Source organism: Ochlerotatus camptorhynchus, unplaced genomic scaffold (genome assembly GCF_037179485.1).
Source record: "Ochlerotatus camptorhynchus isolate MF236.1 unplaced genomic scaffold, CSIRO-AGI_Acam_v1.1 ptg000467l, whole genome shotgun sequence".
In the NCBI taxonomy this organism is placed as follows: domain Eukaryota; kingdom Metazoa; phylum Arthropoda; class Insecta; order Diptera; family Culicidae; genus Ochlerotatus; species Ochlerotatus camptorhynchus.
This window is the reverse complement of record NW_027040953.1, coordinates 409,081-433,998: the sequence shown is the minus strand read 5'-3', so window position 1 is coordinate 433,998 and position 24,918 is coordinate 409,081. Positions and strand designations below refer to the sequence as shown.

The 24,918-nt window shown below is 43.2% G+C and overlaps 1 protein-coding gene across 4 annotated transcripts in view; it reads left to right on the top strand.

The window, feature by feature from the left end:
• Positions 1-24,918, top strand: part of OtopLa (Otopetrin-like a) — a 131,141-nt gene that overhangs the window by 38,300 nt on the left and 67,923 nt on the right. For 2 of the 4 annotated variants that reach the window (XM_065235233.1, XM_065235231.1), the window contains exons 3-4: positions 2,283-2,500; positions 2,585-2,647. In XM_065235233.1, coding sequence (XP_065091305.1) covers positions 2,283-2,500; positions 2,585-2,647 — 281 coding nt within the window. The remainder of the gene's footprint in view (positions 1-2,282; positions 2,501-2,584; positions 2,648-24,918) is intronic. The other 2 variants (XM_065235234.1, XM_065235232.1) reach the window with 1 other exon arrangement.

The window sequence follows — 24,918 nt, the reverse complement described above, 5'->3', positions numbered from 1 at the left end:
GTACGGACAAGTGTATATTAAATATTTACACTACAACCATTTTCGATGAAAAACTACGTAAAGAATACCCCCCCCCCCCCCCCCCTCTCTAACAACGCTCATGAGATTGAGCAATTATGTTTGATTAATTTATCCTGAGTATACCAAATCGATGAGATAAGGAAACTCCGAAGTTATTTAAGTTTGAACTAAATTGTCGCTTGTTCTTCTACATTTATCGAGTATTATCAAATATACAAACAACTGATGTTCGGTTACAAGGCCAAAAAAATAGTGCAAATGCAATAATTTCCCTTAAAAATATCAGTAAATGGAACTCTAGTAGGGTACAATGTCCTTAACCTTGGTCTAATATGCAGCCTTCAATTACATTTTATGCCATAATAATTGAGCTTCAAAAGATATTTCACTGCCAACATACAAGCCTAAATATCCATATTATTTGGATATTAGTTGGACACAACGGAAATTTTTTAAACTCACCATTTTAACATGCAAACCCTCCAGGTACGTGGATGTAATGTCGGTCTACTGTACTCAAATTGGGTCTATAAATGGATACAACTTCGGCCTATCGAAGATGACCCTCGATCTACAAAGGTCCGGCATGTGAAATCACGCTTCTTTTTCAATCCTTATCAATCATACGTAACCACATTGTTGACGTCACCTACACTTCTCGCGTAAGAACTGATGAGGAAGAAAGAGACAGTGTTTTCTTTCCGGTTGATCCACATAACATAAACCACGATGCTTTTAGAATCAACATAAAAACCAAATAGATCATCTCACGAACCCACATATAACGAACTGTCAAGTCAAGTCTAGAGCAACATGTGAAATGGGCCAATCTTCGAAATGTAAACAATGGTTTTAAACGTCGATTTCTCGCGGTTTAAGACTCATTTATTCCAACCAGTAAGTTTTCTCTATCAAATAGTGTAGTTTGTTTGCGTTGACGTGTTGTGATTCATGAGCAATCGACGTTTAAAGCCATTGTTTACATTCGGCACATAATACATTATCACTTGTTGCTCTAGAAGTAATAGTCCGAAGGGCCTAATCGGAATTTTAATGCACGGCCGATGACATCATCTCAAAATTCAGTGGGATTTCACTCACAATCACAAAAACGTTGGTTACTCCGAGCGGGGCGACACATCTAAATCTCATTTCTAGATGCTCACACTAGCGAATCAATCTTCGAAAAATCTTCTTCAATTTCTCGCATCTACTTGCATTGTGCATCATCTTTTTGCAGGAAATCTTCAAATCGTCTTCAATCTTTTTTCCTGCATAACCGGATAACTATGAGATTTGGGTGTAATTGCTTTTGTAAACAATCACATCAATTGCCGATTTCTCGTGAATAAAAGAACAATCTCGCGAACAAACTATACAAAATCATAGAGAAACTATTCTTCTACCTGTTTGTGTTATAAGTTTTTGAGGTTGAACTTTAATTCTTTATGAAAGTTTGATGGATAAAATGAGGGGTTCGTACATTTTCCTATGTTTCGAGGGGAACATCGATTAGCTTGGGACCGAAGAGAGTACCAGAGCTGTGACAAAAAGTTGAGCACGTTTCTTCGTGACCTTCGGGTCTTAAAGTTACCTCTACGGTTATAGTTAATAACTTTGTTCTGAAAAAGTTTGGAAAGATAGCCTGATTGGTTGTCTCATCACATAAGAAGAAATGGTACGAATCAAACTTAAAGTACGATTTTCTCGGCTTGTTGATCTTCCCCATGGGACGGACATGCGAAGAGCAGCAGTATAGTTCATTTTTCGCGATGGAAGCAGCCATTTTGCCTGACATAACTGATAATATTTTTGTTAATTTTTAAGCGGGTAGGTAACTGTAAAAGTTCATTGATGAATTAACCACTTCATTCGAGCAGTTTAAATGACTTTTACTACCACTCGAACTTTGAAATAAAACATTATTTTGAGATAGTTCCTTGAGTGAACGCTCACGAATCATAAAATTGTTGATTGTGACGCTCTAAAAGCGAAATTGACAGGTTTATGAGTCGAACACAACCCCTTATTGTTACTTATACGTGCCAAATATTATTGTATCATCTAATGATTTCATGATTCCGAAAAAAAATTTTTATAGCAAGTGAATGACAGCAACCCTGTCACCGATTTTTTTTTTTTTTTTTGTTTGACGACGGCGGGTTTGTGTTCCATCATGCTCATGCTCATGCTCATGCTGTTCATGCTGAATATACTGAATTTTAAATGTTGAATTCCGATTTTATTTTCTTTTCCTCCAGCTAAACCCCGACGGATTCGGTTCGCACACCACACCGACACATCACAAAACACCGCTAGTGCCTTGCAATGGAACCGACGACGACGACGACGATCACAACTGCAAAGTCGACGAGGACGACGCCGTCGGAGTCAGCGTGACGGATTCCGACGACGATGGAATCTATCTGCGGAGACACATCCGAAAAATCATCGAGGGACGGAAGCCGAAGAACGCCAAGTGAGTGCCCGTATTTCGCTTGTTTTAATCGTGGACAAATTTCACAAGCCTTGCAACTATTTTGTTCTGGCCCTGCAATTCCAGCGATGCGTGGACGACCACCTTCTGGCAACCGATCATTGCCAAGAGGGAGAAGCGTCGAAGAAGGTTAGCTAGAATTCTGCATTCGTGTAGTTTTTTTGTTCATGAAAGATCACACTACTCAGTCCCAACCACATGACTTCATTACCATCAATGTTGAAATCTTTCTCACTCATTATCGATCTCGGTGTGACTTGCCATGCAATTGCGTAACATCATCACATCTATGCACTCACCTCCACACTGACTGTGACGGGTCGCAGTCGGCTATTAATTAGCGTCCATACACTAGCTCTCAGTACCTCTGCCCTGTAGGAAGGCACGTTGGCAGAGTGTTTAGCGACTTCCAGTCGGCCGGCCAGAACGATTAGCATCGCTTTGTTTTCTTACACCGACGAATAATTAATTTTTCTCGGGATCGTACGTACGAAGGTGATTTCAGTTCAGTTCAAGTGCATGAATATGGAACGAGTACTGTATATTGTATCGGTTATGATGATTTTCTTATCATTTGTGATGAACTTTTCTAAAGGTTCACCACTGTCAGTGGTTTATCCAACGGAAAATCCCGAAGCAGACCATCTCTGTAGTATCAATTGTGGATTGCAGTGCTGGAACAGTTTGGACGAGTGTAGGCTCGCTGAAGGGTGCGATGAGTACTGCTGCACCGAAGCCGACTTGTGTTGGTTGTTTCCTTGATGATTGTCATTTTAATTCAAATATATGAAAAAAACTTGAAATTTTAAAATAAAGCGATGGAAAAGCTGCAAATTTACCGAGACGATTTAGACTCAAATGGAACTGATTTACTTAATCCAACCATAATCAATTAAATAACCCACAAACCTACTGATAAGGCTCAGGCTCAAAACCAAAGTCATGTGGACAGTTTGAATACAGTTTCCAATTTGCATTCAACAACGTTCCAATCAAAATGGCTCTGCTGTTCCGGATCTTTGGACTTCTACCACTACTGACGGCAGTAATCTTCCTGCTTGTCATCCCCATCGGCACCGTCACGGCTCAGCAGGGCTTCAAAGAACTGTGCAGTCCGTACTGCATCAATCGGTGCTTCCACGATCAGCTGGAGTGCTACGCCAGGATGTGCCCCAAGATCTGCTGCGATAAGGCACCGAAATGTTAATCTAGAAGCTATGTTTCTCATAAAAGAGTACTTTTTCGTTTTGAAGTTGCGTTTTCTTCCTTGCTCTCGAATGTCATATGGTTGTAGCTAGCCTAAATCGGTCTACTAGGGGCTTTCCGTAGATTGGTTTTAAAACAAATGGCTTAAGCGTCACCGTAACAGGTGGACCACTTGTTGTTTTGGATGCCCGGTAAACTCAAACCCCAGGGCAAGTTCAGTCGAACACAAATGATTAGAAAGAGTTAATAGACATTAAGTGCTTGAAATTCCAAAGAAACACTAAATCCTACCGAATGAAAGCTAATCCCAATTAACTATAGGCACGTTTTTTCACCTTTTTGGCTATATTTTTTAAAATTTATTATGTACACCATCTTCAAATTAGTCGTACAGACTGAATAACTTATAATTAAACATAAACCTTATCTTTAATCTATTACTAAACACATGTTTAGACAAATTCAAATCGAAGTCATCGCTAACGTCATTGAATGCTCGAAGACACGAGTCGAATGGATTATTATGGCCGTAGTTTGTCCTATGATAAGGAACCGCTAGGAGTGGCGAGTGGCGGAAGCGTCTGGGTGGAGCATTCAGTGGAATCTGTTCAAGAAGTGCAGGACAATCGATGTATTCTTTGATGAGGTCAAAGACAAACAAGCGTTGCTTGTTGACTCGCCTGGCAGAAAGAGGTTCGAGTTTAATCAGCTGGCATCGGTCGACATAGGGAGGAAGATTTTCTGGATCGTTCCAAGGAAGTTGACGAAGAGCGAATCTTACGAACCTTTTCTGCACACGTTCGATCGTCAGAGTCTGTGTTACGTAATACGGTGACCAAACTGGTGCAGCGTACTCCAGGATACTGCGCACCAACGGATTCGGTTCGCACACCACACCGAGAGAGTATTTTTAGAGCATATACATCGGTGAAGTCAGAAGCGTGTCGACGGATGAATCCTAATACCGAAAAAGCTTTGGCTGATATAATCCCTACATGATCGTTAAACCTCAGCTTTGAATCGATGGGGACTCCCAGATCGCAGATCGAACTTACCCGTTCGAGTGTCTCTGCGTCCATATAGTACTGATGGTGAGTTTGACCGATACAGCGAGTGAAAGATATTATCTTGCACTTCTTGCTGTTAATGCGCATGCCGTTGTCACCGCACCAGATTAGCATGACGTTTATATCCTCCTGCAAAGCGTCACAGTCTAAAGACGAGGCAATGATGCGATACACTTTGAGATCATGGGCAAAGGAAAGTTTAAATGATGAAAGTAGTATGCACAGGTCGTTAATAAAAATGTTGAAGATTAGAGGACCGAGAACGCTACCTTGCGGTACACCAGACATGATGTTGAATGAATGGGATCGTGCAGAGTTAACAACCACATAAGCATTTCGATTCGATAAGTACGACAAAAGCCACTCTGTTATCCAATCGGGGAATCCTATGTGCCTCATTTTATCAGTGACTAGAATGTGCGGTACAGTATCGAACGCTTTAGCAAAATCAATATACACCGCGTCTAATTGCCTTCTTTGTTCAATTTCACGAGACAGTTTCATGAACCCGTGCTGGCTCTCCGAGATAATCGAGGAAGAGGCATTATACAAGACCTTGTGGACCAACTTTTCCAAAACCTTGCTTTGGCGGCAAAGTTTAGACACCCCACGATAATTATCCACGCGATTACAGCTGCCAGATTTATGGATTGGTATTATCGATGCCGTTTTCCACGCAGTTGGAAAAGTCCTGTCCTGCAGCGAACGGTTGAACAATCGAGCGATTGGAAATGTTAGTGTTTGGCGAACATTTTTTCAATAACAGTGGAGGAATGCCGTCTGTCCCAGGCCCTTTGTTCGTTTCTACATCTTCAAGAGGTTTTTGAATTTCCTCTGAAGAAAACTGGAGAACAGGAAGCGTGATGTTATGTGTAGTAATATGGGCAAAGCTGTCATGTCGAAGTACAGGTGACACATTAGTGAACACACTCTCGAAGAACGTCGCAAACAGGTCAGCAGCTTCAGCGTTGGTGCAAGCATGAGTTCCGTAATGAACGTTACATGGAATCCGGCTGGAAGATTTCTGTTTCCTAACAAAATCCCAGAAAGAAGCAGGGTTTTGTTTCACAACAAGATTCAATTCCCGATAGGGGAAACGCTCCTATAGTTGCGGTACGTTAGAAGCGTTAGGTTCCTATAGTTGTGTATGGAGTCTCCATACACAACTATAGGAACCTAACGCTTCTAACGTACCGCAACTATAGGAGCGTTTACCCTACATAGTTTCTATATGACGAGAAAAGAAGTTCCTTGTACGACGTTTCCTCTTCGCGGAGGTTAACTTTGTCGCTATCAGTCCTTGTTAAGAAGAACCGTTTGCGTGATTTCCTGAGATTATTCCGGAGATGTCTCAGCTCGGTAGTCCACCATGGTTTGCTGAAAACTGAGGTAATGGGTCGCCTTTTCCAAGGTACATGCTCGATAAAACTTCGTACAGCTTTTCATAACTGTTCTGTTCTGCAGTAGAAGATCCCAGTCGATACCAGCAAACGATCGTAGTCGCATGCTTTAAAATCGAAGTTGAAAGTCTCGTCTTGGTCGTCAATTGCAGCCAGATCGTCGCTGCTCTCGTCGAGTAGTAAAATGAATGGCTCGTGATGATTGTCAACGGGTAACAGTGGAGTAGAGGGTGCGATGACGTCTAGATGCTCAGGTAGGTTGACAAACACGAGATCGAGAAGTCTACCGTTCATGTTGACGAAACTGTTTATCTGCTGGAAGCCGTTTACAAACATATTTTCGATGAGGAATTGTTCGTGTTCCGAAGAAATGTTTGAGGGAATGTAACCATTTATATCACCATCCAAATGCCAGCGCAAATTCGATAGGTTAAAGTCACCTAGTGATAGAATTATGTCACCTTCTGAAGAACGGATTGACATATGCTGAACTGCTTTTGCATGAGCTTGAATATAAGTCGGAGCATGAATTCGGCGGAAGTTAAATAGTGACGATGTAAAGCGAACGATGCCCCAACCTTACGCAAACTGCCACTTGTTCCAGTTGGTAGCAGTTCGGTAAAGTGACAGGTTCCCAAACGATGTTGTTTTTGACCGCGACGAGCACTCCTCCTCCACGCGAGTACTGACTGGTCAATTCACTGCGGTCACATCTGAATAAGGTGTAATCCGAAGAGATTTCAGCGCTGCCGATGTCTTCTCGTAGCCAAGTCTCTGTGAAAACTAGCACGTCATAATCACAGCCAGACAGTAGTAAGCGTAGCTGAACAATTTTGGTCCGTAAGCCTCTGACGTACTGATAATAAATAGAGATGAACTGTTCGGACGGATTTGGTTTTGATTTGATTCCAAGCGATGCAATTTGTTGATCGGGTTGATTCCGAAGGGTGTTAGTTTGGGTATGAATTTCCGTAATGCTTCCGTCACTTGAGCCGGTCAAACTTGATCGAATGTCAGTGGCGTTGCTGTTTAGAACGTTCCAACGCCATCCGCTAATGTAGAACCACGATGCGAGCTGGAAACGAGTGGAAGTTCAGGGAAAGAAATTGCTCTGCAGTCCATGTACTCGCCTGGAAGTGCAGGTTGGAAGACCTCCAATCTTACTTCAGGCACAGGAACGGGGCGGCTTTGATGGCAGGAACGTGATGCTGAGTAGACTCTGGAATCGGCGACGTGCTCGACTGTGCCTAAAGGACTAGAGGCTTCCAAAATGCTTTGTTGCATGCTCCCCGTTGTCATAAATTCGATAGGAATAGCAGATGGCTTATCGACTGGATTGGATGATTGAATAACGCTGGCAATATTGTTTTCCACACAAAAACGTGGTGGTATGAAGCAACTGGAAGCAATTTAGACGATTCAGGAAGTGCTTAGTTCGTAACGTGAGCATACTTGCCTGTGGTAACTGGTTGGAAGACCCCCTCTCCATACTCATACACAGGACCGGGATGACTGCAGGGCGCTGGCCGGGAGGGCTCGACTGAAATGAGAGAATTAGGGGCTTCCATGAGGCTTGCAGGCATGCATCCCAGTGGTCTGATGAATGATGATGCAGGATAATGTGATGAAGGAATTCGGCTGGAAACGTAGCGAGTATCAGGTACATAATGGCAAACAGAGGAAGTGAACTTGCCTGAAGTTATGGCCTGGAAGACCCCGTCTCCATACCCATACACAGGTCCGGGATGACTGCTGAGCGCTGGCCAGAGAGACACGACTGTGATGGGGGGATAAGGGGCTTCCAAACGGCTTGGGTTGTTGTATCCCGGGATGGAACTGTTTATTTTAAATCCACTATGAGAGGCTGGCTGATTGATGATTATATTCGGGCCTCATCAGAACTTACAAACACTGGCATAGCCGTTGTTCAGCTGTATATAGTCAAACAGGCGGAATTACGTGCCTATGGATACTTGGAATCAGAAATCCTCTTTCTACCTGACTGAATGCACTGTAGCGACCTGCTCTCATCACGGGTCAACTCTTTCCAAACACAAGAACCTACCCGCTTCAGGACAGAAATGGAAAACACTGAGATTCCCAAACAGTCCGACAACCATACAACAAAAGAACGAAACCTGAGAAACCTCTTTAGACCAGTGCACTCATTCAGTGGGGAATTCTAATCTACCAATCAACGCAATTATTTTATTGAATTCAAAAACATTTACTACGGAAACTAACGGGTTGAGACTTTTTTATTTGACAAACATTTTATTCGGGTACCCTCATTATCTACTTTACTCATTCTACTTTCCTACCTAACTGTGCGGATTTTGTAGTGAATTGACTATTTTTAGATTGCGCTTCACCCATAAATCCTAACGTATGCATGTGGACCTGTATCGGTTTTGTACTCACGGTATCTGTTTTACCGACGGCTGCTCCTTACCATAGTCGCGTCGCCCCTGCGACGCTCGTTGCACGTAGAACAATCAACTTCACCGAGATTAGGTGAGATTTTATTCTATGAATTCACCAAAAGAAGTTGGAGCGATGATTTTCCGTTGGGTGGGAAAATCGCTCTTCTTGAGCGCAGCTCCCTTCTAACTCCGGCCGAAAGTTGGGGCCTTGAATACGTGGGGTCAGGGAAGTGACAATATGAGGAGGCGCGGTGTGCAGATCGGGAGATGGGACAAGGCTAATGAATAAAAGCCGTCGAATGGCTATTCGAATGGGTGTGCGCATTGTTGCAAAGTATCTAGCTTTGTTCTGAAGACCATGATTTAGACTTGTAGAATGCTATAAAACCGCGATAAAACCTACAATGTTACTTAGGTTTACCTTTTGACGTAGGGCAACGTCTGTGATTTCTATATGGGTTTACACTTTGTGAAAACCGAAAATGGAACACGTAACAAAATTATGTAAGATTTTGAACGTTAATAACTCAGCTGCCTCTGGACCAATTTCAATAATTTTATCATCAATCGATCAGATATATTCCTACGCAATGTAAGACTTAAACATTTTTCAAAATTTCACTATTGAAAACTGTACGAATGTGCAACAGTTGTTTTGATAGTTGAAATTATCACCGATTGCCTGCCAAAAGCGATTTCCCTAACACAGATTTCAAAGTTGAATTTCAACCGGTCTCACCAAACGGTGTTTATTCAATCACCGCGTGGTAAGTGGTAGTGTTCTCCAGTTAACAACGAAAGGCTATCCGCCAAGCAGCTAGCTACCAAGCAAAGATTATAAATGAGCAAGATGTCTCAGGTATTATTTCTTATAACATCGTCACGACGTCTGGTCAGAGCACATCGAAACATTCGAAAAAAAAAACTACAAGGAACAGCCCTATGGGGTTGTACGCAATGGTGACGTAGGACTACGTGGTCTTATATAATAAATATTATTTGATAATTGCAGCAGGAGCTAGTGATTTGTGTAGGAATAGGAATTTGAGCGGGGTTACTCTGTTTATACTCTTTAGTATGACTATGATTGCCCTGAAAAGGAGCTTTTGATATGAAATTTAGTTGGGACATGTTCATAAATTTAACTCTTTTGGAAAATCTTGGTGGCCCTGAAAAAGACCGATGGTAGTGCAGGCTTAAGACCTTTGGAAGATGATGATGACGTGTAGGCAGCTGGACCAGCAAATCGGACCAGACAATCCCATATTCTTCGGTTCATTGATTGGGCACTCCCAAGAGTCTCGGTGGTGAATCTCAGAACTACGAGTTCACGGTGGACTGTTAAGGATCATTCTGAGGATCTTGTTTTGGATCCTCTGAAGCATTAGGTGGTGGCACATACTATACTCAATAGTCGGCAGAATGATCTGCTTGTGGACACCAAGCTTGTTTTTTGAGGGACAGGGTGGACTTCCTGTTTATCAGAGGGTAGAGCGACCTGATCAAGATGTTACACTTGGTGGATGTCTTGTCTACATGGGATCGGAATAGCAATTTGCTTTCGAAGGTGAGACCAAGGTAGACTACTTCACTCGACCATTCAATGGGAGTGCTATCTAGGTGGAGCTTCACCTTAGCAGACGTAACAAGCCGAGGTGAATTCAAGTGTGGAAACAGAATGGTTTGTGTTTAAGCTGCATTGATACAAATCTTTCATCTCTTGAAATATTCGGACAGAACATCCAGGCCTGATTGTAGTTTACTCGCCAGAGCACGGATCACTCGAACTTATAGAAGATGAAGGTGTCATCTGCGAACATTGACAGGATACCACCAACCGGCAGGGGAGGAACGTCTGACGTGAAAATGATGAATAGAATAGGACCAAGCAAGCTAACTTGAGGGACCCCTGCATCAACGTTGAACGTATCAGAGGGGACATTGTTCAAGTAGACCTGCAATGATCTTCCGAAAACTAGTTTTTCATGATCTTCACGAGGTAGATCGGAAAGTTGTATCGATGCAGTTTGTACACTAGGCCATCATGCCAGACATTGCCAAACGCCACATCGCCATAGCAGATGTTTTCGAAACGGACTTGTTCCACGTGATAATGTTAGTAACCCGTGCGAGTTGGTGGATCGTTGAATGGACTTTCCTAAACCCGAATTACTCCTTGAGTAAGATGTTATTTTCGGTGGAAAACTCCAGCAACCGACTGAGTATCAACTTTTCGAATAGCTTCGAGATGGATGACAAGAGGCTGATGGGACGATAGCTTTTGGCACTGGTAGGATCTTCGCCAGGCTTGTGTATTAGAATCACTTTGGCTATCTTCCAGCATGCAGGGAAGTAGCCAAGCTCCAAACATTTGTTGAAGATAAAGGTAAGATGGTTGAAGAAGTCAATACTCAAAATGTTCACCTCGAGGTTGACTACAACATAGTGCCCTTTAATACCTGCTATCACCTCATCAGCCGATATTCTACTACGGGTGTGTCAGCGACTCTAGACATTGCCTCCATTACGGCAGGCTCATGGGGGCTCACCATGGTTTAGCCAAGATTATGTGAAATTACAAAATGTTGGCCAAGAGCATTGGCCTTTTCAACTGGGGCTATGGGTAGGGATGGGTCCGAGTTCTGGTCAACAGAGGAAAGCGGAGGGATTGGTCTCGACCTATTTTTCAAAATGTTGGTCATCTTCCAAAATGACATGGCACAATCGTTATTTATGTAATTATTGATAAAATCGCTATATCTGTGTTCCACCATCCTGGCCTGGATGATTTTGGTTAGCCTATTGACATTGGTCTTCAAGTGGGGCAGCCCAGAACGCTGGAACTGTCTACGAATGGTGTTACGGTGCCTGATAAGATCTTTGGTTGGGCTGTCAAGGTTCAGAGTATGACTCACCTGCCTGGATGCTGGTACGTGTTGCTCCCTGGCAAGGACTCTTACGCCGGGAAACTTGAAACCTATTGGCCGAGGAACCTACATCGGCCACCACCGGTTAGTGGTCCGATCTCAGTTCCTGATAGGCGACAGGTTGTTGTACAAGAAAGTGCCGTTCTGGTTCGCCGACTATTGCCCCAGGCTTGATGCTTGGCGTTCAGGTCGCCAGCGTTGATGAAATGTTGCCACCGTCGTGTTAGCTTGATGATGTATCTTTGTAGGACTGTGGCCAAGCCTTCCCTAATGCTGGTTTGCTTGGGGCAGTAGACCGCGATGATGGTGATTGGACCAAGCGATGTGCACAGCTCAACTCCGATAGCTTCGATAGTTTTCAGTTGGAATCTTGGTAGTAGCCGTCAGCTGATGTTCCGTCCACCTCCTCCGGAGCTGGTGCGGTTAAGCCTTACGAGCCGAAAGTCCGGAAGGAAGACGTTCAGCTCGGGCTTCAAGTGAGTCTCGGTGATGATCGAGGTACCGTTCGTTGAGAAAGTCAACAAACTCGAAGTTTTTGCTCTTCAAGGAGCAAGCATTCCAATTTACTATCTTGATGGCTTCATGGTCCATACTTAGTGACAAGGGACAAGGCAGCATGTAGCTGTTCAGATCGAGTTTTGCAGATGCGCATGATGATGATGACCTCGGTCACGAGCGTCACAACTTTCTCCAAGGTGAACGGAGAATAGTTGACAGGCTCATCTGAGACAGCACCAGCGTATGATGAACCAGGGGTGCTGGAGTAACCTGGAATTGGCTGGGCCGCAGCAGCAGCAAGACGATGCTAAACTGTCCGACTGTTGGGAATCATTTGGATACTCACATGATTGGCTTGTTGGTTGTTGAACGGAAGCGGAGCTAGGTTCGGAACATGCCGACGGGGCTGGAGAGCTGGGTACTGGACTTCCGTGAGTGGGGGAGACGAACGATGATTACGGTTTTTGATTGTAGCCTTCCGACGGATATTCATGAACTCCACTCGCTTGGGACATCCGCGATTGGAGGCTTGGTGGTTTACACCGCAGTTGAAACACGTTGCCTTGATGTCATCATCTTGTTCACAGGACGCAGTTAAGTGAGTTCCAGCAGACTTGCCACAGTTTGTCTTCATATGGCAGTTTTTGGTGCCATGGCCGTAGGAGAGGCAGTTCACACACTGCGTAACATCACGATGTTGGGGTTTGTAATGCTCCCAACAAGCTAGTGTTGTGGTTTGAACGTCGGTTCATCGGGTATACCACCTCAGGCTTGAGCCCAAGCCGCTCAAATTCGGATTGTGTTTTCCCAGTTCGGCACCCAGCTTGACAACATCCTTCACCGGCGTGAAAAGCGAGGGAATCAGCTCTCTTCCAGCAATGGGAACGGCGTCACCATCGTCATTTTATTCCGGGAGTACTGCATACTGGTTGGCTTGTAGTACCCGTTTTCCGGTGTCATCCTGCGACGCACTGGGCTTGATTAGCACATTCTTTGAATGGCCCGCTGCAGGCTCATTGGCACGTTTACGCAACATTTGTTTCGTGTTTGCAAGTTCAAGTAGACTTGCCAGAACGCGAGAAGTTGGCGACACTTCCACGGCGCAACGTGACAGCACAAAACGAATCAAAATCGAAACGAGAACTCGAGCCAAAATATGGACTGAACAGCTCAACAGTTGACCGCAGAATATCAGTGTACACCCTGCTAAAGCTCCTTCCCTTTTTAGTTTTTCTGCTAAAACTCCTTCTCTCAACAAGTTGGTAAACCTTAGCCTTTTTTTCGGTGAATTTATGATCCTGTTTCACGTCATGGTTTTCTCTATGCCAATTCAGATAAATTACCCTGCTTCCAAATTGAGGGCGTGTGGTTCTGAATTAGCGATGAGTGTGCAAAATGTTGCGCAGTTGCGTCCCTATTTGCACACGCACGAAGATCTGTGGCAAATGCCACTTCGACTTGTTTCGTCTGCTAACGACTCTCTCATGACAGTGTTGGGGAAGCAGCATATGCATGAACGAAATTGGTGGATCTGTTAGTGATTTCGACGCTTTTGGACACTGCTTGACATTTACCACTTTTCCAATAGTTTCTTGTTTAAAATCAACAGTCGAAAGCATTGCTATCGATGCGTGGAAATATTTCTGACCGATTGGTGAGAAAAATTATTGAAATTAGTCTAGGGGCAGCCGAGTTATTAACGTTCAAAATCTTTCATATTTTCGTTACATGTTCCATTTTTTGTTTTCACAAAGTGTACCCCCATATAGAAATCACAGACGTAGTCTTACGTCAAAATTACGCGCCCAGTGAACGAGTGAACATTTAAAAGTGTGAACTTTCATGTAGGAATCATTTACTATCAATATATGTCCACCAGTTGCACACTAGTGAACTGGGATAGTGCGTGTCGTTTCGAATGTTAACTTCGATTCTGTTCTTCATGCTACATTAGAGATTTATAACCAGAATAGCGCTACATGGTGTCAAAGGAGTCGGACGATTGCTGCTGAGAGAAAGAGAAAGATATAGCTAAAGGATTCGGATGAGCATCAGCCTGACAAGAGTTTCACTTTAAATCGTCGTCATTGTCCGATTCCAATCGTCAGACTCTTTCGGCAGCAATCGTCCAATTAATTGAAAAATCAGCATCTGGCCCTTCTGGTCAGACATGTCTGGCTGATGATGTTTGAATTGGGTTCTTTGAGGGTATTGCGGTAAATACAAATTGTGTCGTCCAGACTTAAGTTTAAAAAAAATCACTAGTTAACTCTACTGCGGTCTAAAACCAACTGAACAAGATTTATTCAATTCTATTATAACCAAACCTACCGAAGCCCTATCAATCAGCTGAGTAAGATAATTTAACGTTGTCATTGTGTTGCACATTGGAAAGCTTTAGGTTTAGCTGTTAAAATAATAATAACAAATATCTTCAACTTCTTCTTCTTTTTCTTCTTCTTCTTGTTCTTCTTCTTCTTCTTCTTCGCATTTCAAGCTTTTGTTTACCGCATATTAGCATATTGCGTGCTCTCAAATTAGTGCTCTAGATGCACTTCCACAGTTATTAATTGAGAGCTTTCGATGCCTTGTACCATTTTTGCAGTCGTATAATTGTGTGGCAAGTACAATCATACTCTATGCCCAGGAAAGTCGTGAAATTTTTCAACACGAAAAATTCCTAGACCTGACCGGTTATCGAACCCAACCACCTCCAGCATGGTCTTGCTTTGTAGCTGTGCCTTCACCGACTGAGCTAAGGGAGGCCCCTAACAACAAACATATTCGTACCTATATCTGTTTCCTACATCGATCCTACATAAAATCAGTATTAACAACACCATCAAGCCCAGTTCAGAGTTTCATTTCGGCGTCCAACTAACTTGAACAGAACGTCTAGGACGGTACCACCCACTGCATAAATGGAGCGATTACTGTACTCGCAACCATAAAGTCGCATGAAGCCATTCCAAGAAAATCACCAAAAATTTAATCAATTCCCATCAAACTGCAACTGCAAATGGGTCGACGAAAAGTGCAACCCCTGCATCGAAACCGTATGCAGCCGCCAAGAGAATCATGACAACTGAGTGAGGGTTGCAACCATCTTTCCCATCAACATCCGGAGTAGTGGACTATGTAATGAAATCACCACATGTGGTGCATCTCGCTTTGACACGTGTCCATCCGTTCCGTTCAAGTTGAAGGTCATACAATCCCGTTCCCATAAATCACTGACACGTCCTCGCTTCGAGTCAGAATTCTTCTTTTGAGTGAGGGTGGAAATAAAACGAATGATTTCAGAAGGTTCACTTCATACTTTGTATTGCACGGCAATCTCAACACCTCGGAGCTTGGTCACAGCAAATCTTGGGGCACATCTTGGAGAAGCACTCGTTCTTGTCGTCGAAGCAGCGTTTCATGCAGTACGGACTGCACAGTTCGTTGAATCCTTGCTGCTGGGCCGACGTGATTCCCAGGGGTGTGATGAGCAGCATGATGCCTAATAGTAGCGACAGCAAGTGGTGGATGCTGAACAGGAGGGCCATTTTACATGAGCGTCAGATTAGTACTGGGGTGGATATTTTCGCTTGAGGTGAATTTCTAGACCATTTCGCTTATCAGAGTTGACACGGTTGGTCCAATCAATCATTTCCAGATTGTGAAGAAATTTTTCAGCTTCGATTTGAAACTTGAAAATCCAACCAAAACAAAACATTCTTCTCGGCCGCATCGCAAAAATCGATTTTCCATTCCCTCATGCCATTGGCCGAGGACGCATTACTACACCAGGACTGGAGTTCACAACTGAAGAAAACCTTCCTCAACACAAAACAGGATTGTGCTCCACCCCTCGCCCTCCCCCGCCCTCCGTGGGCATAAGCGAAAATTTTCGCACTCCTGTTATTCCCATTTTGCGATCCCGGTAAGCAGTGCTCCCTCTCTCTGAGTCCCGAGTGCGTCCTGAGTTACCGCTTCACCACCGTCGTTGTTCGGATAATGGGTTACCTACCGACCGACCGACAGCAACCACAACTAAAGTAGGAAAAATCAATAGCGCAAAAATGTCCAAAGTCATCAGAAAATCCGCTCACGCGAAAGGTTCAAAGTGTACTACACTTCATTAAATGGGGGTCCTCGAGGAAGCCACTTCTTGCGAGCAGGGGCTTCGTTTTCGATTGTTCTGGCTGGTAATGAATGCGGTGCACCGAGAGGGCGTCTAAGGCCGAGGATAACGATGAATAGATGTCATTTTCATTTACGACTGAAGTCACGCATCTATTTCATATATTTTTTTTTGCGGTGGCTTTTATTCTTTGAGATTCCCTTTGTACTGTGCGTAGCGTACCTACACGTGCATAGGGGGTGTGTGCGCGTTTGCGTGCAGACGCATTTGGGACGCTCGCAAAGCGGAACGGTGCAAAATTGCAGTCGGATGCACGGAGGGAAAAAAATATTTAAGGCATGTCAAATTTTCACCATATTCTCATACAGCTTAGGGGCCTTTCATAAACTACGTAGACGGTTGGTAATTATCCACGGCAAATACAAATTTTAGAAATTGTGTATGGACAACTGTCTACACTAGGGGATGGGTAGGGAGTCGTTAAGAATCCCAAAAATCTGTCTAAGTAGTTAATGAACAACCCCTTATTTGAAACGATCTAAAATTACTAACAAATGTGAAAAGGAACTATGTACTGCTAATATGTATTTCCTGGTCAAATGTCAAAAATCAAAAATTAAATTTCATACTCGGCGTTCGCCGAATAGCATGAAACTTTGCGTAATTGTTCCCGACTTGGCACTTCCAGATTGGGACAATTATGCAGAACAAATTTGCCGAACAATGCAATTTGATTCGACTTCTAGCTCTCCGACTTCGACTTGGCTCTTGGTTTTTCTCTATATATTGATCCCTAGATAATTCTAATCAGTTCCTGGGAATTCGACGAAGTGGTTCTTTGGGCCCTTTTGAGCTTTCCACGGTGCTTACACACAAGGTTCTCTTGATTAACTCCCCGAGTTTCTTAGTCATCATTGCTTGAAGGGCTTCTCCCAATTAACATTGAAAGTTTTATCGAGGTTTTAAAGCATTTTACTAATCTAAATCATGGTCTACAGAACCTTCATAAAACCATAATTGTTACTTGGGTTTGACAGCTTCATCAGGGTGTCGACTCAATGAAGAAAACAAAATTCCCTGACAGGGGAAATGGCTCTGATGTTGGCCTATGGATCTAAGATTGGGCCCATCACGAAAAATCTGCTATTTATCAATTTTATCTAGATGAACGCGCCATTGGGACGGTACTAATGGAAATTTTTGGTCGCTATTGAAAATTTAGTCGATTGGTGAAGTTATGTATGGACCCAAATTAGGGGCATTTAGGCCGACATTACATCCATTTCCCCCATTCCCTGACTTTCCAATAATTTTCCAACAAATTCCAGTTACAGTGTCTACATGGTTTTGTCAACACGATATCCCCAGCTATTACTTGCCTCAGATATGTATTTCCCAACAAACAGCTCTAGCTGCAGACCAAATTAGGCACAAATTAGATGCATAAAGTAATTTTTCGGTTGCATCAGCTAGTCTGCAGCCAAAATTGTTAGTTGGGTTCTGCTTGCTGGACATTTTTGACGTACGACTACGTCTGAGATTTCCATACGGGGGTACACTTTGTGAAAACCGAAAATGGAACATGTAACAAAATTTTGAAAGATTTCGAATGTTAATAACTCAGCAGCCCTCGGATCAATTTCAATAATTTTATCACCAATCGATCAGATATATTTTTACGCATCTGTGAAATTTAAGACTTTATCATTTTTCAAAATGTCCCTGTTGAAAATTGCACGGATATGCAACTGTTGCTTTGATAATTAAAATTATCACCAATTGCCTGCGAAAAGCGGTTTCCCTAACACAGATTTCAAAGTTGGATGACATCCGGGCTCACCAGGCGGTGTTTATTCAATCACCGCGTGGTGAGTGGTGGTGTTCTCCAGTACACAACGAAAGGCTTCCCGCAAGCAGCTAGCTACCAAGGCTGGCCTCAACCGCTGATCGGATTCAGTTCCAATCACCGTGTGTGGTGGAGTCCGATCGTCCGTGGGGTTGAAAATTGTTCTCCAGTACACAACGAAAGGCTGCCGGCAAGCAGTGAGCAGCAGCGCACATGAGAATCCATAGAAGGGGGAAGAAGCCACACCGCTATTGATCGGAATCAGTAGCTCTTCGTGAGTTCCTGTAGCCCATCTATATCAAGTGCGTCATACTGAAGAGTCATCATGTAGTTTTCATTAAATACCACATGGAGCTCATGGACCCATGAAGAGTGGTCCAGTACAATCTCAAATTGAATAAAGCGATCGATACATTTTATAGCATGCAAAAAAGACACAAATCGCGTGTTGCCAATAACAAGAAGGCATCACATTTTACTAAATTCACAAATTGTAATCTCGGTAAGCGCCAGGTAATCAGTTCAAATATTGATTAATAGCGAAGGAAACTGCAACCATCTCGATATCAATCTACAAACAAGTTTAGCTTAATCACTCAATCTTCAACAAGTTTGCTCGATTTACTCCATGATATGAGAAGAGATCCTTGGCATGGTGATTTTCTCACCCTTAGAAGCAGTGTTGAAAATATTCACCAAAACTCACTAAGATTCGCGAACTTTTACCCTGTTGAACTTCGTGAAATATCGTGAACTTTTGCAACTCGGCTTAGAAGTTCTTTTCTGAATGTTTCTGAACTCAACGCTAGGGGCAGAAATTCAACCAGTTCTCCTACATCTTACATATGAAACACTTGTCTTTAATCCCTCGAGCACAATTTGAAACCCAGCTTCGCAAGAAAATTAATCCGGTTAATACGCTTAATCAAACGCTCATTTACGGACAGATTCCTATGGTGGGTAATCGTAAAAACAGCACTTTCACCTTTGACTGAGCTGTGGTAGCTACGTTTCTTTGAATCATATTTCAATCATAAAAGTGCTACTTCAAGCATCATAGACAAAAATCCACCCAAGCAAGACCATTATTATACATTTTCATTTAATGTATTCTCTGAGCTAATCAGGCGGTTAGGAATACAATAAGGAACAGGAACTACAAGTCCTCTTCTCTTAGCTCTTTACTCCTGTAACTATTAAAGACTTCCCACCGTATTTGGCGTGGACGTTTTCACTAGCCAGCCGAGCTAACTCACCTCTTTAATAATTCTCAGGGAAAACTCACCTGTCCCTTTTGCTGCCCAAAGCTGATATCAATTTTCGGTGCACACAAGAAAAGTATTCAAAGCAAAAATTTACGGAAAGTAAACTAACTAACGGTTTATACAAATATTTAACTCCAAAATTAATTGGAAATTTACTTCGAGAAAAAAAATAAGAACGGACTCACTGTACTCGTTGCTGCTCCTGCTGCTGGTCGTGATACCGTCACCACGGTACCGACGTCTGCTGTGCTGAGCTTCACCGGGTCCCAACCGGCCTGGGGGAACTCCTACTACTACTGCTTCCGGTTCCGACTTTGGTCGGAGGTGATCTTCACGGTGGACGGCCGTATGTTGACGGACGACCTTTGGCAAACCTGGATAGCGTTTGTGTGCACACTTTCTTCAAGAGGAATTATTTTCGGTTTAGTTCACACTCGCGACACCTTGCAATTCTGGTCGGCTAACTTCACGGACAGTCTATGTGCCGACTTCTAACGTCTCGACCGGTTTGCGACCTCTCACTCCACTACTGGCTTCAACGTTGGCGATAAAGAGGACCAGGGCCACGTGGTGGCCATACAAGTTACGCCGAAATCACTTTCCGCGAACCGTAATAACTGTTTGTGAACCAAACCAGTATTTGGTAAAGCAAATCTTATTAACTTTAAACAGGTGAATTTGAAAACGAAGTTTAGACTTTGTCAGCACAATTTCACTTAATTCACGCTTGCCAAATATTCACCGACTTGATCTTCTCGCTATTCCAGGTATAAGAGACCGTCCCTGTGGGCCTGACGATCTTATATAGCATTCCTGGTCCCATGCTTACAAAAGGGATCGTACGATCGATCGTACGATTTATCACCAGGTCACAAATACCGGATCACGTTCAGGGGGAATTGCGCCTTTTGTAGTAGAGTAGCCGCTGTAATGGTATTGGTCTTGGCTACCTAGAAGAATTTCGTAGAGATGCGAGCAGTGAAATCTCCCTACAATCCTTACGCTAGCTATGTTCGAATTTCGAAGTCTACCAACGCTACTCCAATGACATTTATATAAGTTCTGGGCCAACAGGCAGCTTTCTGGTGTTAGAAACAAAAATGTTGTAAACATTGCTGAACATCTGCGAACAGATAGAAATACGTCACTGCCAACAGCTGTTTCGTGTAAAAAGATAAACATTGCAATACAATACGAACACCACCAGCGAATCCAAACACATAAAGCAACCAACGATACAGACAAAACGGTTGCTACGACTACCATGACAAACTCGCTCTGTAACATAGCTCGATCCAAGTAGTAGAAGGATAATGATATATTGCTTGCCTGCTTTGTTGCAATATACACGGATGAGGACATAGCTTGATATGAATCGAGAAAAGACATAACAAAAAAAATCCCATAAACACACGTGTATCATCTTCGGCTTTACCATAGAGGTAACTCTAAGACCACTGGGTCCCGAAGAAAATCATTATTATTTTTGGCTCACTCAGTACCAGAACAACGGTCCCAAGCAGTCCCAAGCTATTTCACTCACCCCTGCATGTTCTGCATGAATCCACACACCCCTGATGTTATCTGTCATACTTTCATAGCGAATCAAAACAAACATAGTGTAGTAATAGAATTTCAACTAGAATAGGGTACGTTAATCGTTTGCTTGGGACCAATAGGCTACTAAAGTGGTGAGCCAATTTAAAATCGTTAGTTTCGTATTGATTGTTGGATTTACTTCGTGAAGCAGCCTGCCAACAATTTACTCGTTTCCTTCTACCACCCCAAGGGAGTTGTGTCGCACGGGCTGCTTGTCATGAAAAAGAAAGAAGAAGATTATATCATTATTGCTTTGCAATTCTGACATAGCGTTATTATTCGTTTCGTTGATCGCTTGTCATTTTGTCATTTCGAGATATTTTTGATTCCTTGAACACCACTAAACATTTGCACATTTTACTAACACCAATTAGCCCTTTGGTCCAGACGTTATATAAACGTCATTGACGCTACTCTAGCTCCTGATTGGCCAACCGGTTTGAGAGGGGTCTCATTTGACGACACATCGACTCTTTTTGCCGTTCTGCAAGTTTTCCGATTTATATTTTTTTCGGAAATTTGCGCGCGTTGTCACCGGATGCCAGAAAATTAATATTTTTAAATTCAAAAGGCGAAATTTGATTTCAATTCATTTGAATAATTATAGTTTATATAATTCAATCATTCTCTTGTGTTAAAAATTATAATTGCTTGTAAACTTTGGAAAAGGTTACACTCCAAAGCACTCAAATGCGCCCAAAGGATCTAAGTCAGACGCAACTAGATGTAACATCTACTGAGAAACGCTTCCAATACCACGCCGAAACCGTCTTCTACAACTTTCACAAAGGAGACTTCGAGCGAATGAATAACTTTCTCGCTAATGTGGATTGGAATGCGACACTAGACTCCGGGGATGCGAATCTGGCTGCCTCGACCATGTGTGGTATCATATTCTACGCTATCGATCAGTTTGTGCCTAAAAAACTACGGTGTAAACCTGTCAAACCCGCCTGGTCGAACTCTGATCTTAAGCATCTGAAAAAGGTGAAAAGGGCTGCACTGAGGAAACACAGTAAATATCACACAGATTCTACGAAGGCTAATTACGTCCGCGCCAACAACGAGTACAGAGATCTCAATGCAAGCTTGTACAACGCACATCAGTCTCACTTGCAGAGTCGTCTCAAAGCTAATCCTAAGGAATTCTGGCGATATGTGAACGAGCAACGGAAAGAAACGGGATTGCCGTCCAATCTGACTGATGGCGTTACTGATGCCAACTCCGTCGCAGATATCGCCAATATGTTTCGCACACAATTCAGCAGCGTTTTTTCAGACGAAGTTCTTGATGCTCAGGAAATTGCTGCTGCCACGAGTAATGTCCCTCGTACGTCGGTGTGGTTCTCCATTCACCATCCACAGCGACATGGTGATTTCAGCCGGGAAACAGATGAAAACATCAACAGGATCTGGTCCAGATGGCATTCCCTCATTAGTACTGAAACGTTGCTTATACACTCTTTCAGAGCCCTTAGCTAAGGTCTTCAACTTGTCAATGACCTCCGGAGTTTTTCCAGAATGTTGGAAGGATTCGTTTGTTTTCCCTGTTCACAAAAAAGGATGCAAGCAGACTGTCGCCAATTACCGCGGAATAGCTGCATTGAGTGCTATCTCCAAACTATTCGAGCTAATTGTCCTGGAAAAGTTGGTTCAAGACTGCTCATACAGTATTTCTCAGGATCAACACGGCTTCATGCCTAAGCGCTCGACGACGACTAATCTAACTGTTTTTACATCGTTCATTATTCGTGAGATTGAACGTGGCCATCAAGTTGACGCCATATACACCGACCTCTCTGCAGCTTTCGATAGAGTGAACCATGAAATTACCATCTCTAAATATGACAAAATGGGTGTTCATGGGAGTCTACTTACCTGGCTTCGCTCCTATCTGACTGGCAGATCTATGTCTGTTAAGATCGGTGACTACGCTTCTCCACCCTTCATTGTTACATCTGGTGTTCCTCAAGGCAGCCACCTGGGGCCATTGCTTTTCCTGTTGTATATGAACGACGTGAACTTGATCCTCAAATGCCTTAAACTCTCGTACGCCGACGACATGAAGCTCTACTACGTAATAAAAGGGCCTCAAGACGCTCATTTCCTCCACCAAGAACTTGAAGTCTTTGATGATTGGTGCCGGATAAACAGGATGTCTTTAAATGTGTCCAAGTGCTCGGTCATCTCCTTTGGCCGTAAACGGGCGATGCATTTCCACGATTACACCTTAAGAGGAATAAGCTTGAAACGCGAATCGACTGTCAAGGACTTGGGAGTCATGCTCGATTGCAAATTAACGTTCAAGGATCACATTGCTTATGTTGTATCTAAAGCTTCATCGCAGCTAGGATTTTTATTCCGTTTCGCCAAAAGCTTCAAGGACGTGTATTGCCTGAAGGCTGTATACTGTTCCCTGGTTCGACCTATACTGGAATACTCTGCCGTTGTTTGGTCGCCATTCTATCAGAATGCCATCCATAGAATTGAAGCTGTTCAGCGAAAATTTATTCGCTTTGCGTTGCGACACCTTCGTTGGCGCGACCCGCGTAACTTGCCGAGCTATGAAAGTCGCTGTAACCTCATCGACCTGGAGCTCTTGGAAGGAAGGCGTAATGTGGCGAAGGCTTATTTCGTTGCGGATCTTCTGCAAGGGAACGTCGACTGCTCCACACTTCTCAGTCTTCTTGACATCAACACTCAACGACGGGACCTCCAGCTGCATGCGTTCTTCAACAACCGGCGTTCGAGGACCAACTATGGCGTACACGAACCAATGTTGAGTATGTGCCGCGTTTTCAATAGTTGTTATTATGTGTTCGATTTTAATGTGTCCCGCGAGAAAAATAAGCGTAGCTTTAAGAGATGTTTGCGTTAATTTTGTGTTTGAAGCAGTTTTTGATGTTTAGATATAGAAAATTGTCATTAGGGTACCTAACTATTTTATCTGTTGACAAGTAGAAATAAATTATAATTTGGTATTGGAGACCAAGACACACCAATTTGGAGGTTACATTTTGCAACAACTAACAATGTCTAGTGTCTACGGAAATGGATTTTCATCAACCATCAGGATCTCAGTTCAACTCAGGAATGTGTCAACACCCAGCTGAATTTATATTAGGCGCAAAATACCCTTTTATTTGAGCAATTCTTGCTCAACTTGCGAAAATGCAAGATCAAGCATTGAGCAACCACAAATTCGCAACTCTGTTTAAAATTGGAAATGAACAACCATCTTCAAACTACAACGAGTAATTCAGTTGTTTGAAACTAGCAAAGTTTGTCATACTTCTGTGATTAAGAAATATATTCCTGAATTTGAATGAAATTGCCTGAGATTCCCTGATTTTACAGGTAGTCAACACCCTGTTCATCCTGAAGCTGATGAAGAAACGAAGCATCCTAGGCTAGCTTACTCGAAGGTTTTCTAGATCATTACCAGGGATGGATCGAATTGTCCTCCAAAAAGGCGTCCTGGTGGTTTTGCGGTCCAGACTTTCCTGTCAACAACTCCAGACGATCTAAATTAAGGTTCCGGACGTTCTCGACTGGAACTTCGGACTTTTCGGAAGGAAATTTCAGACGTTCCCAACTTAGTTTCCAAACGGTTTAAATAAACTTTCAAAACAGAACTTCCCGTCGGAGATTCTAGACGTTCCTGGCTTAGATTCGAGGCGTTCTCGAAAGTGATGCCAGACGTTCCCAAAGATTATTCCAGACGTTCTCGACAAAGATTCCAGACGTTACCAAAAGAAGTGCCGTGATCTTGAGGTTGCAAGACTGGACCTTTTGCTACTGGAAAGACGGCAGCCAAACCATCTTGCGTTGATGACTTACGTCCGTCCGTTTTTAAATTTGTCACCAGAATCCCAAGACGAACGACTGGCCAGCCTGAACGAGGGCGATGAACCAGTGATCCATCATTTTGCATTCTTCTATCGCCAAGCATCATTACAATCATTCATTATATCTCGCTCACTTGGCGCTTTGGTCGTCTCGGAACAAGACGGTTTTATGACAGGTGGGCAGGAACTCACGGT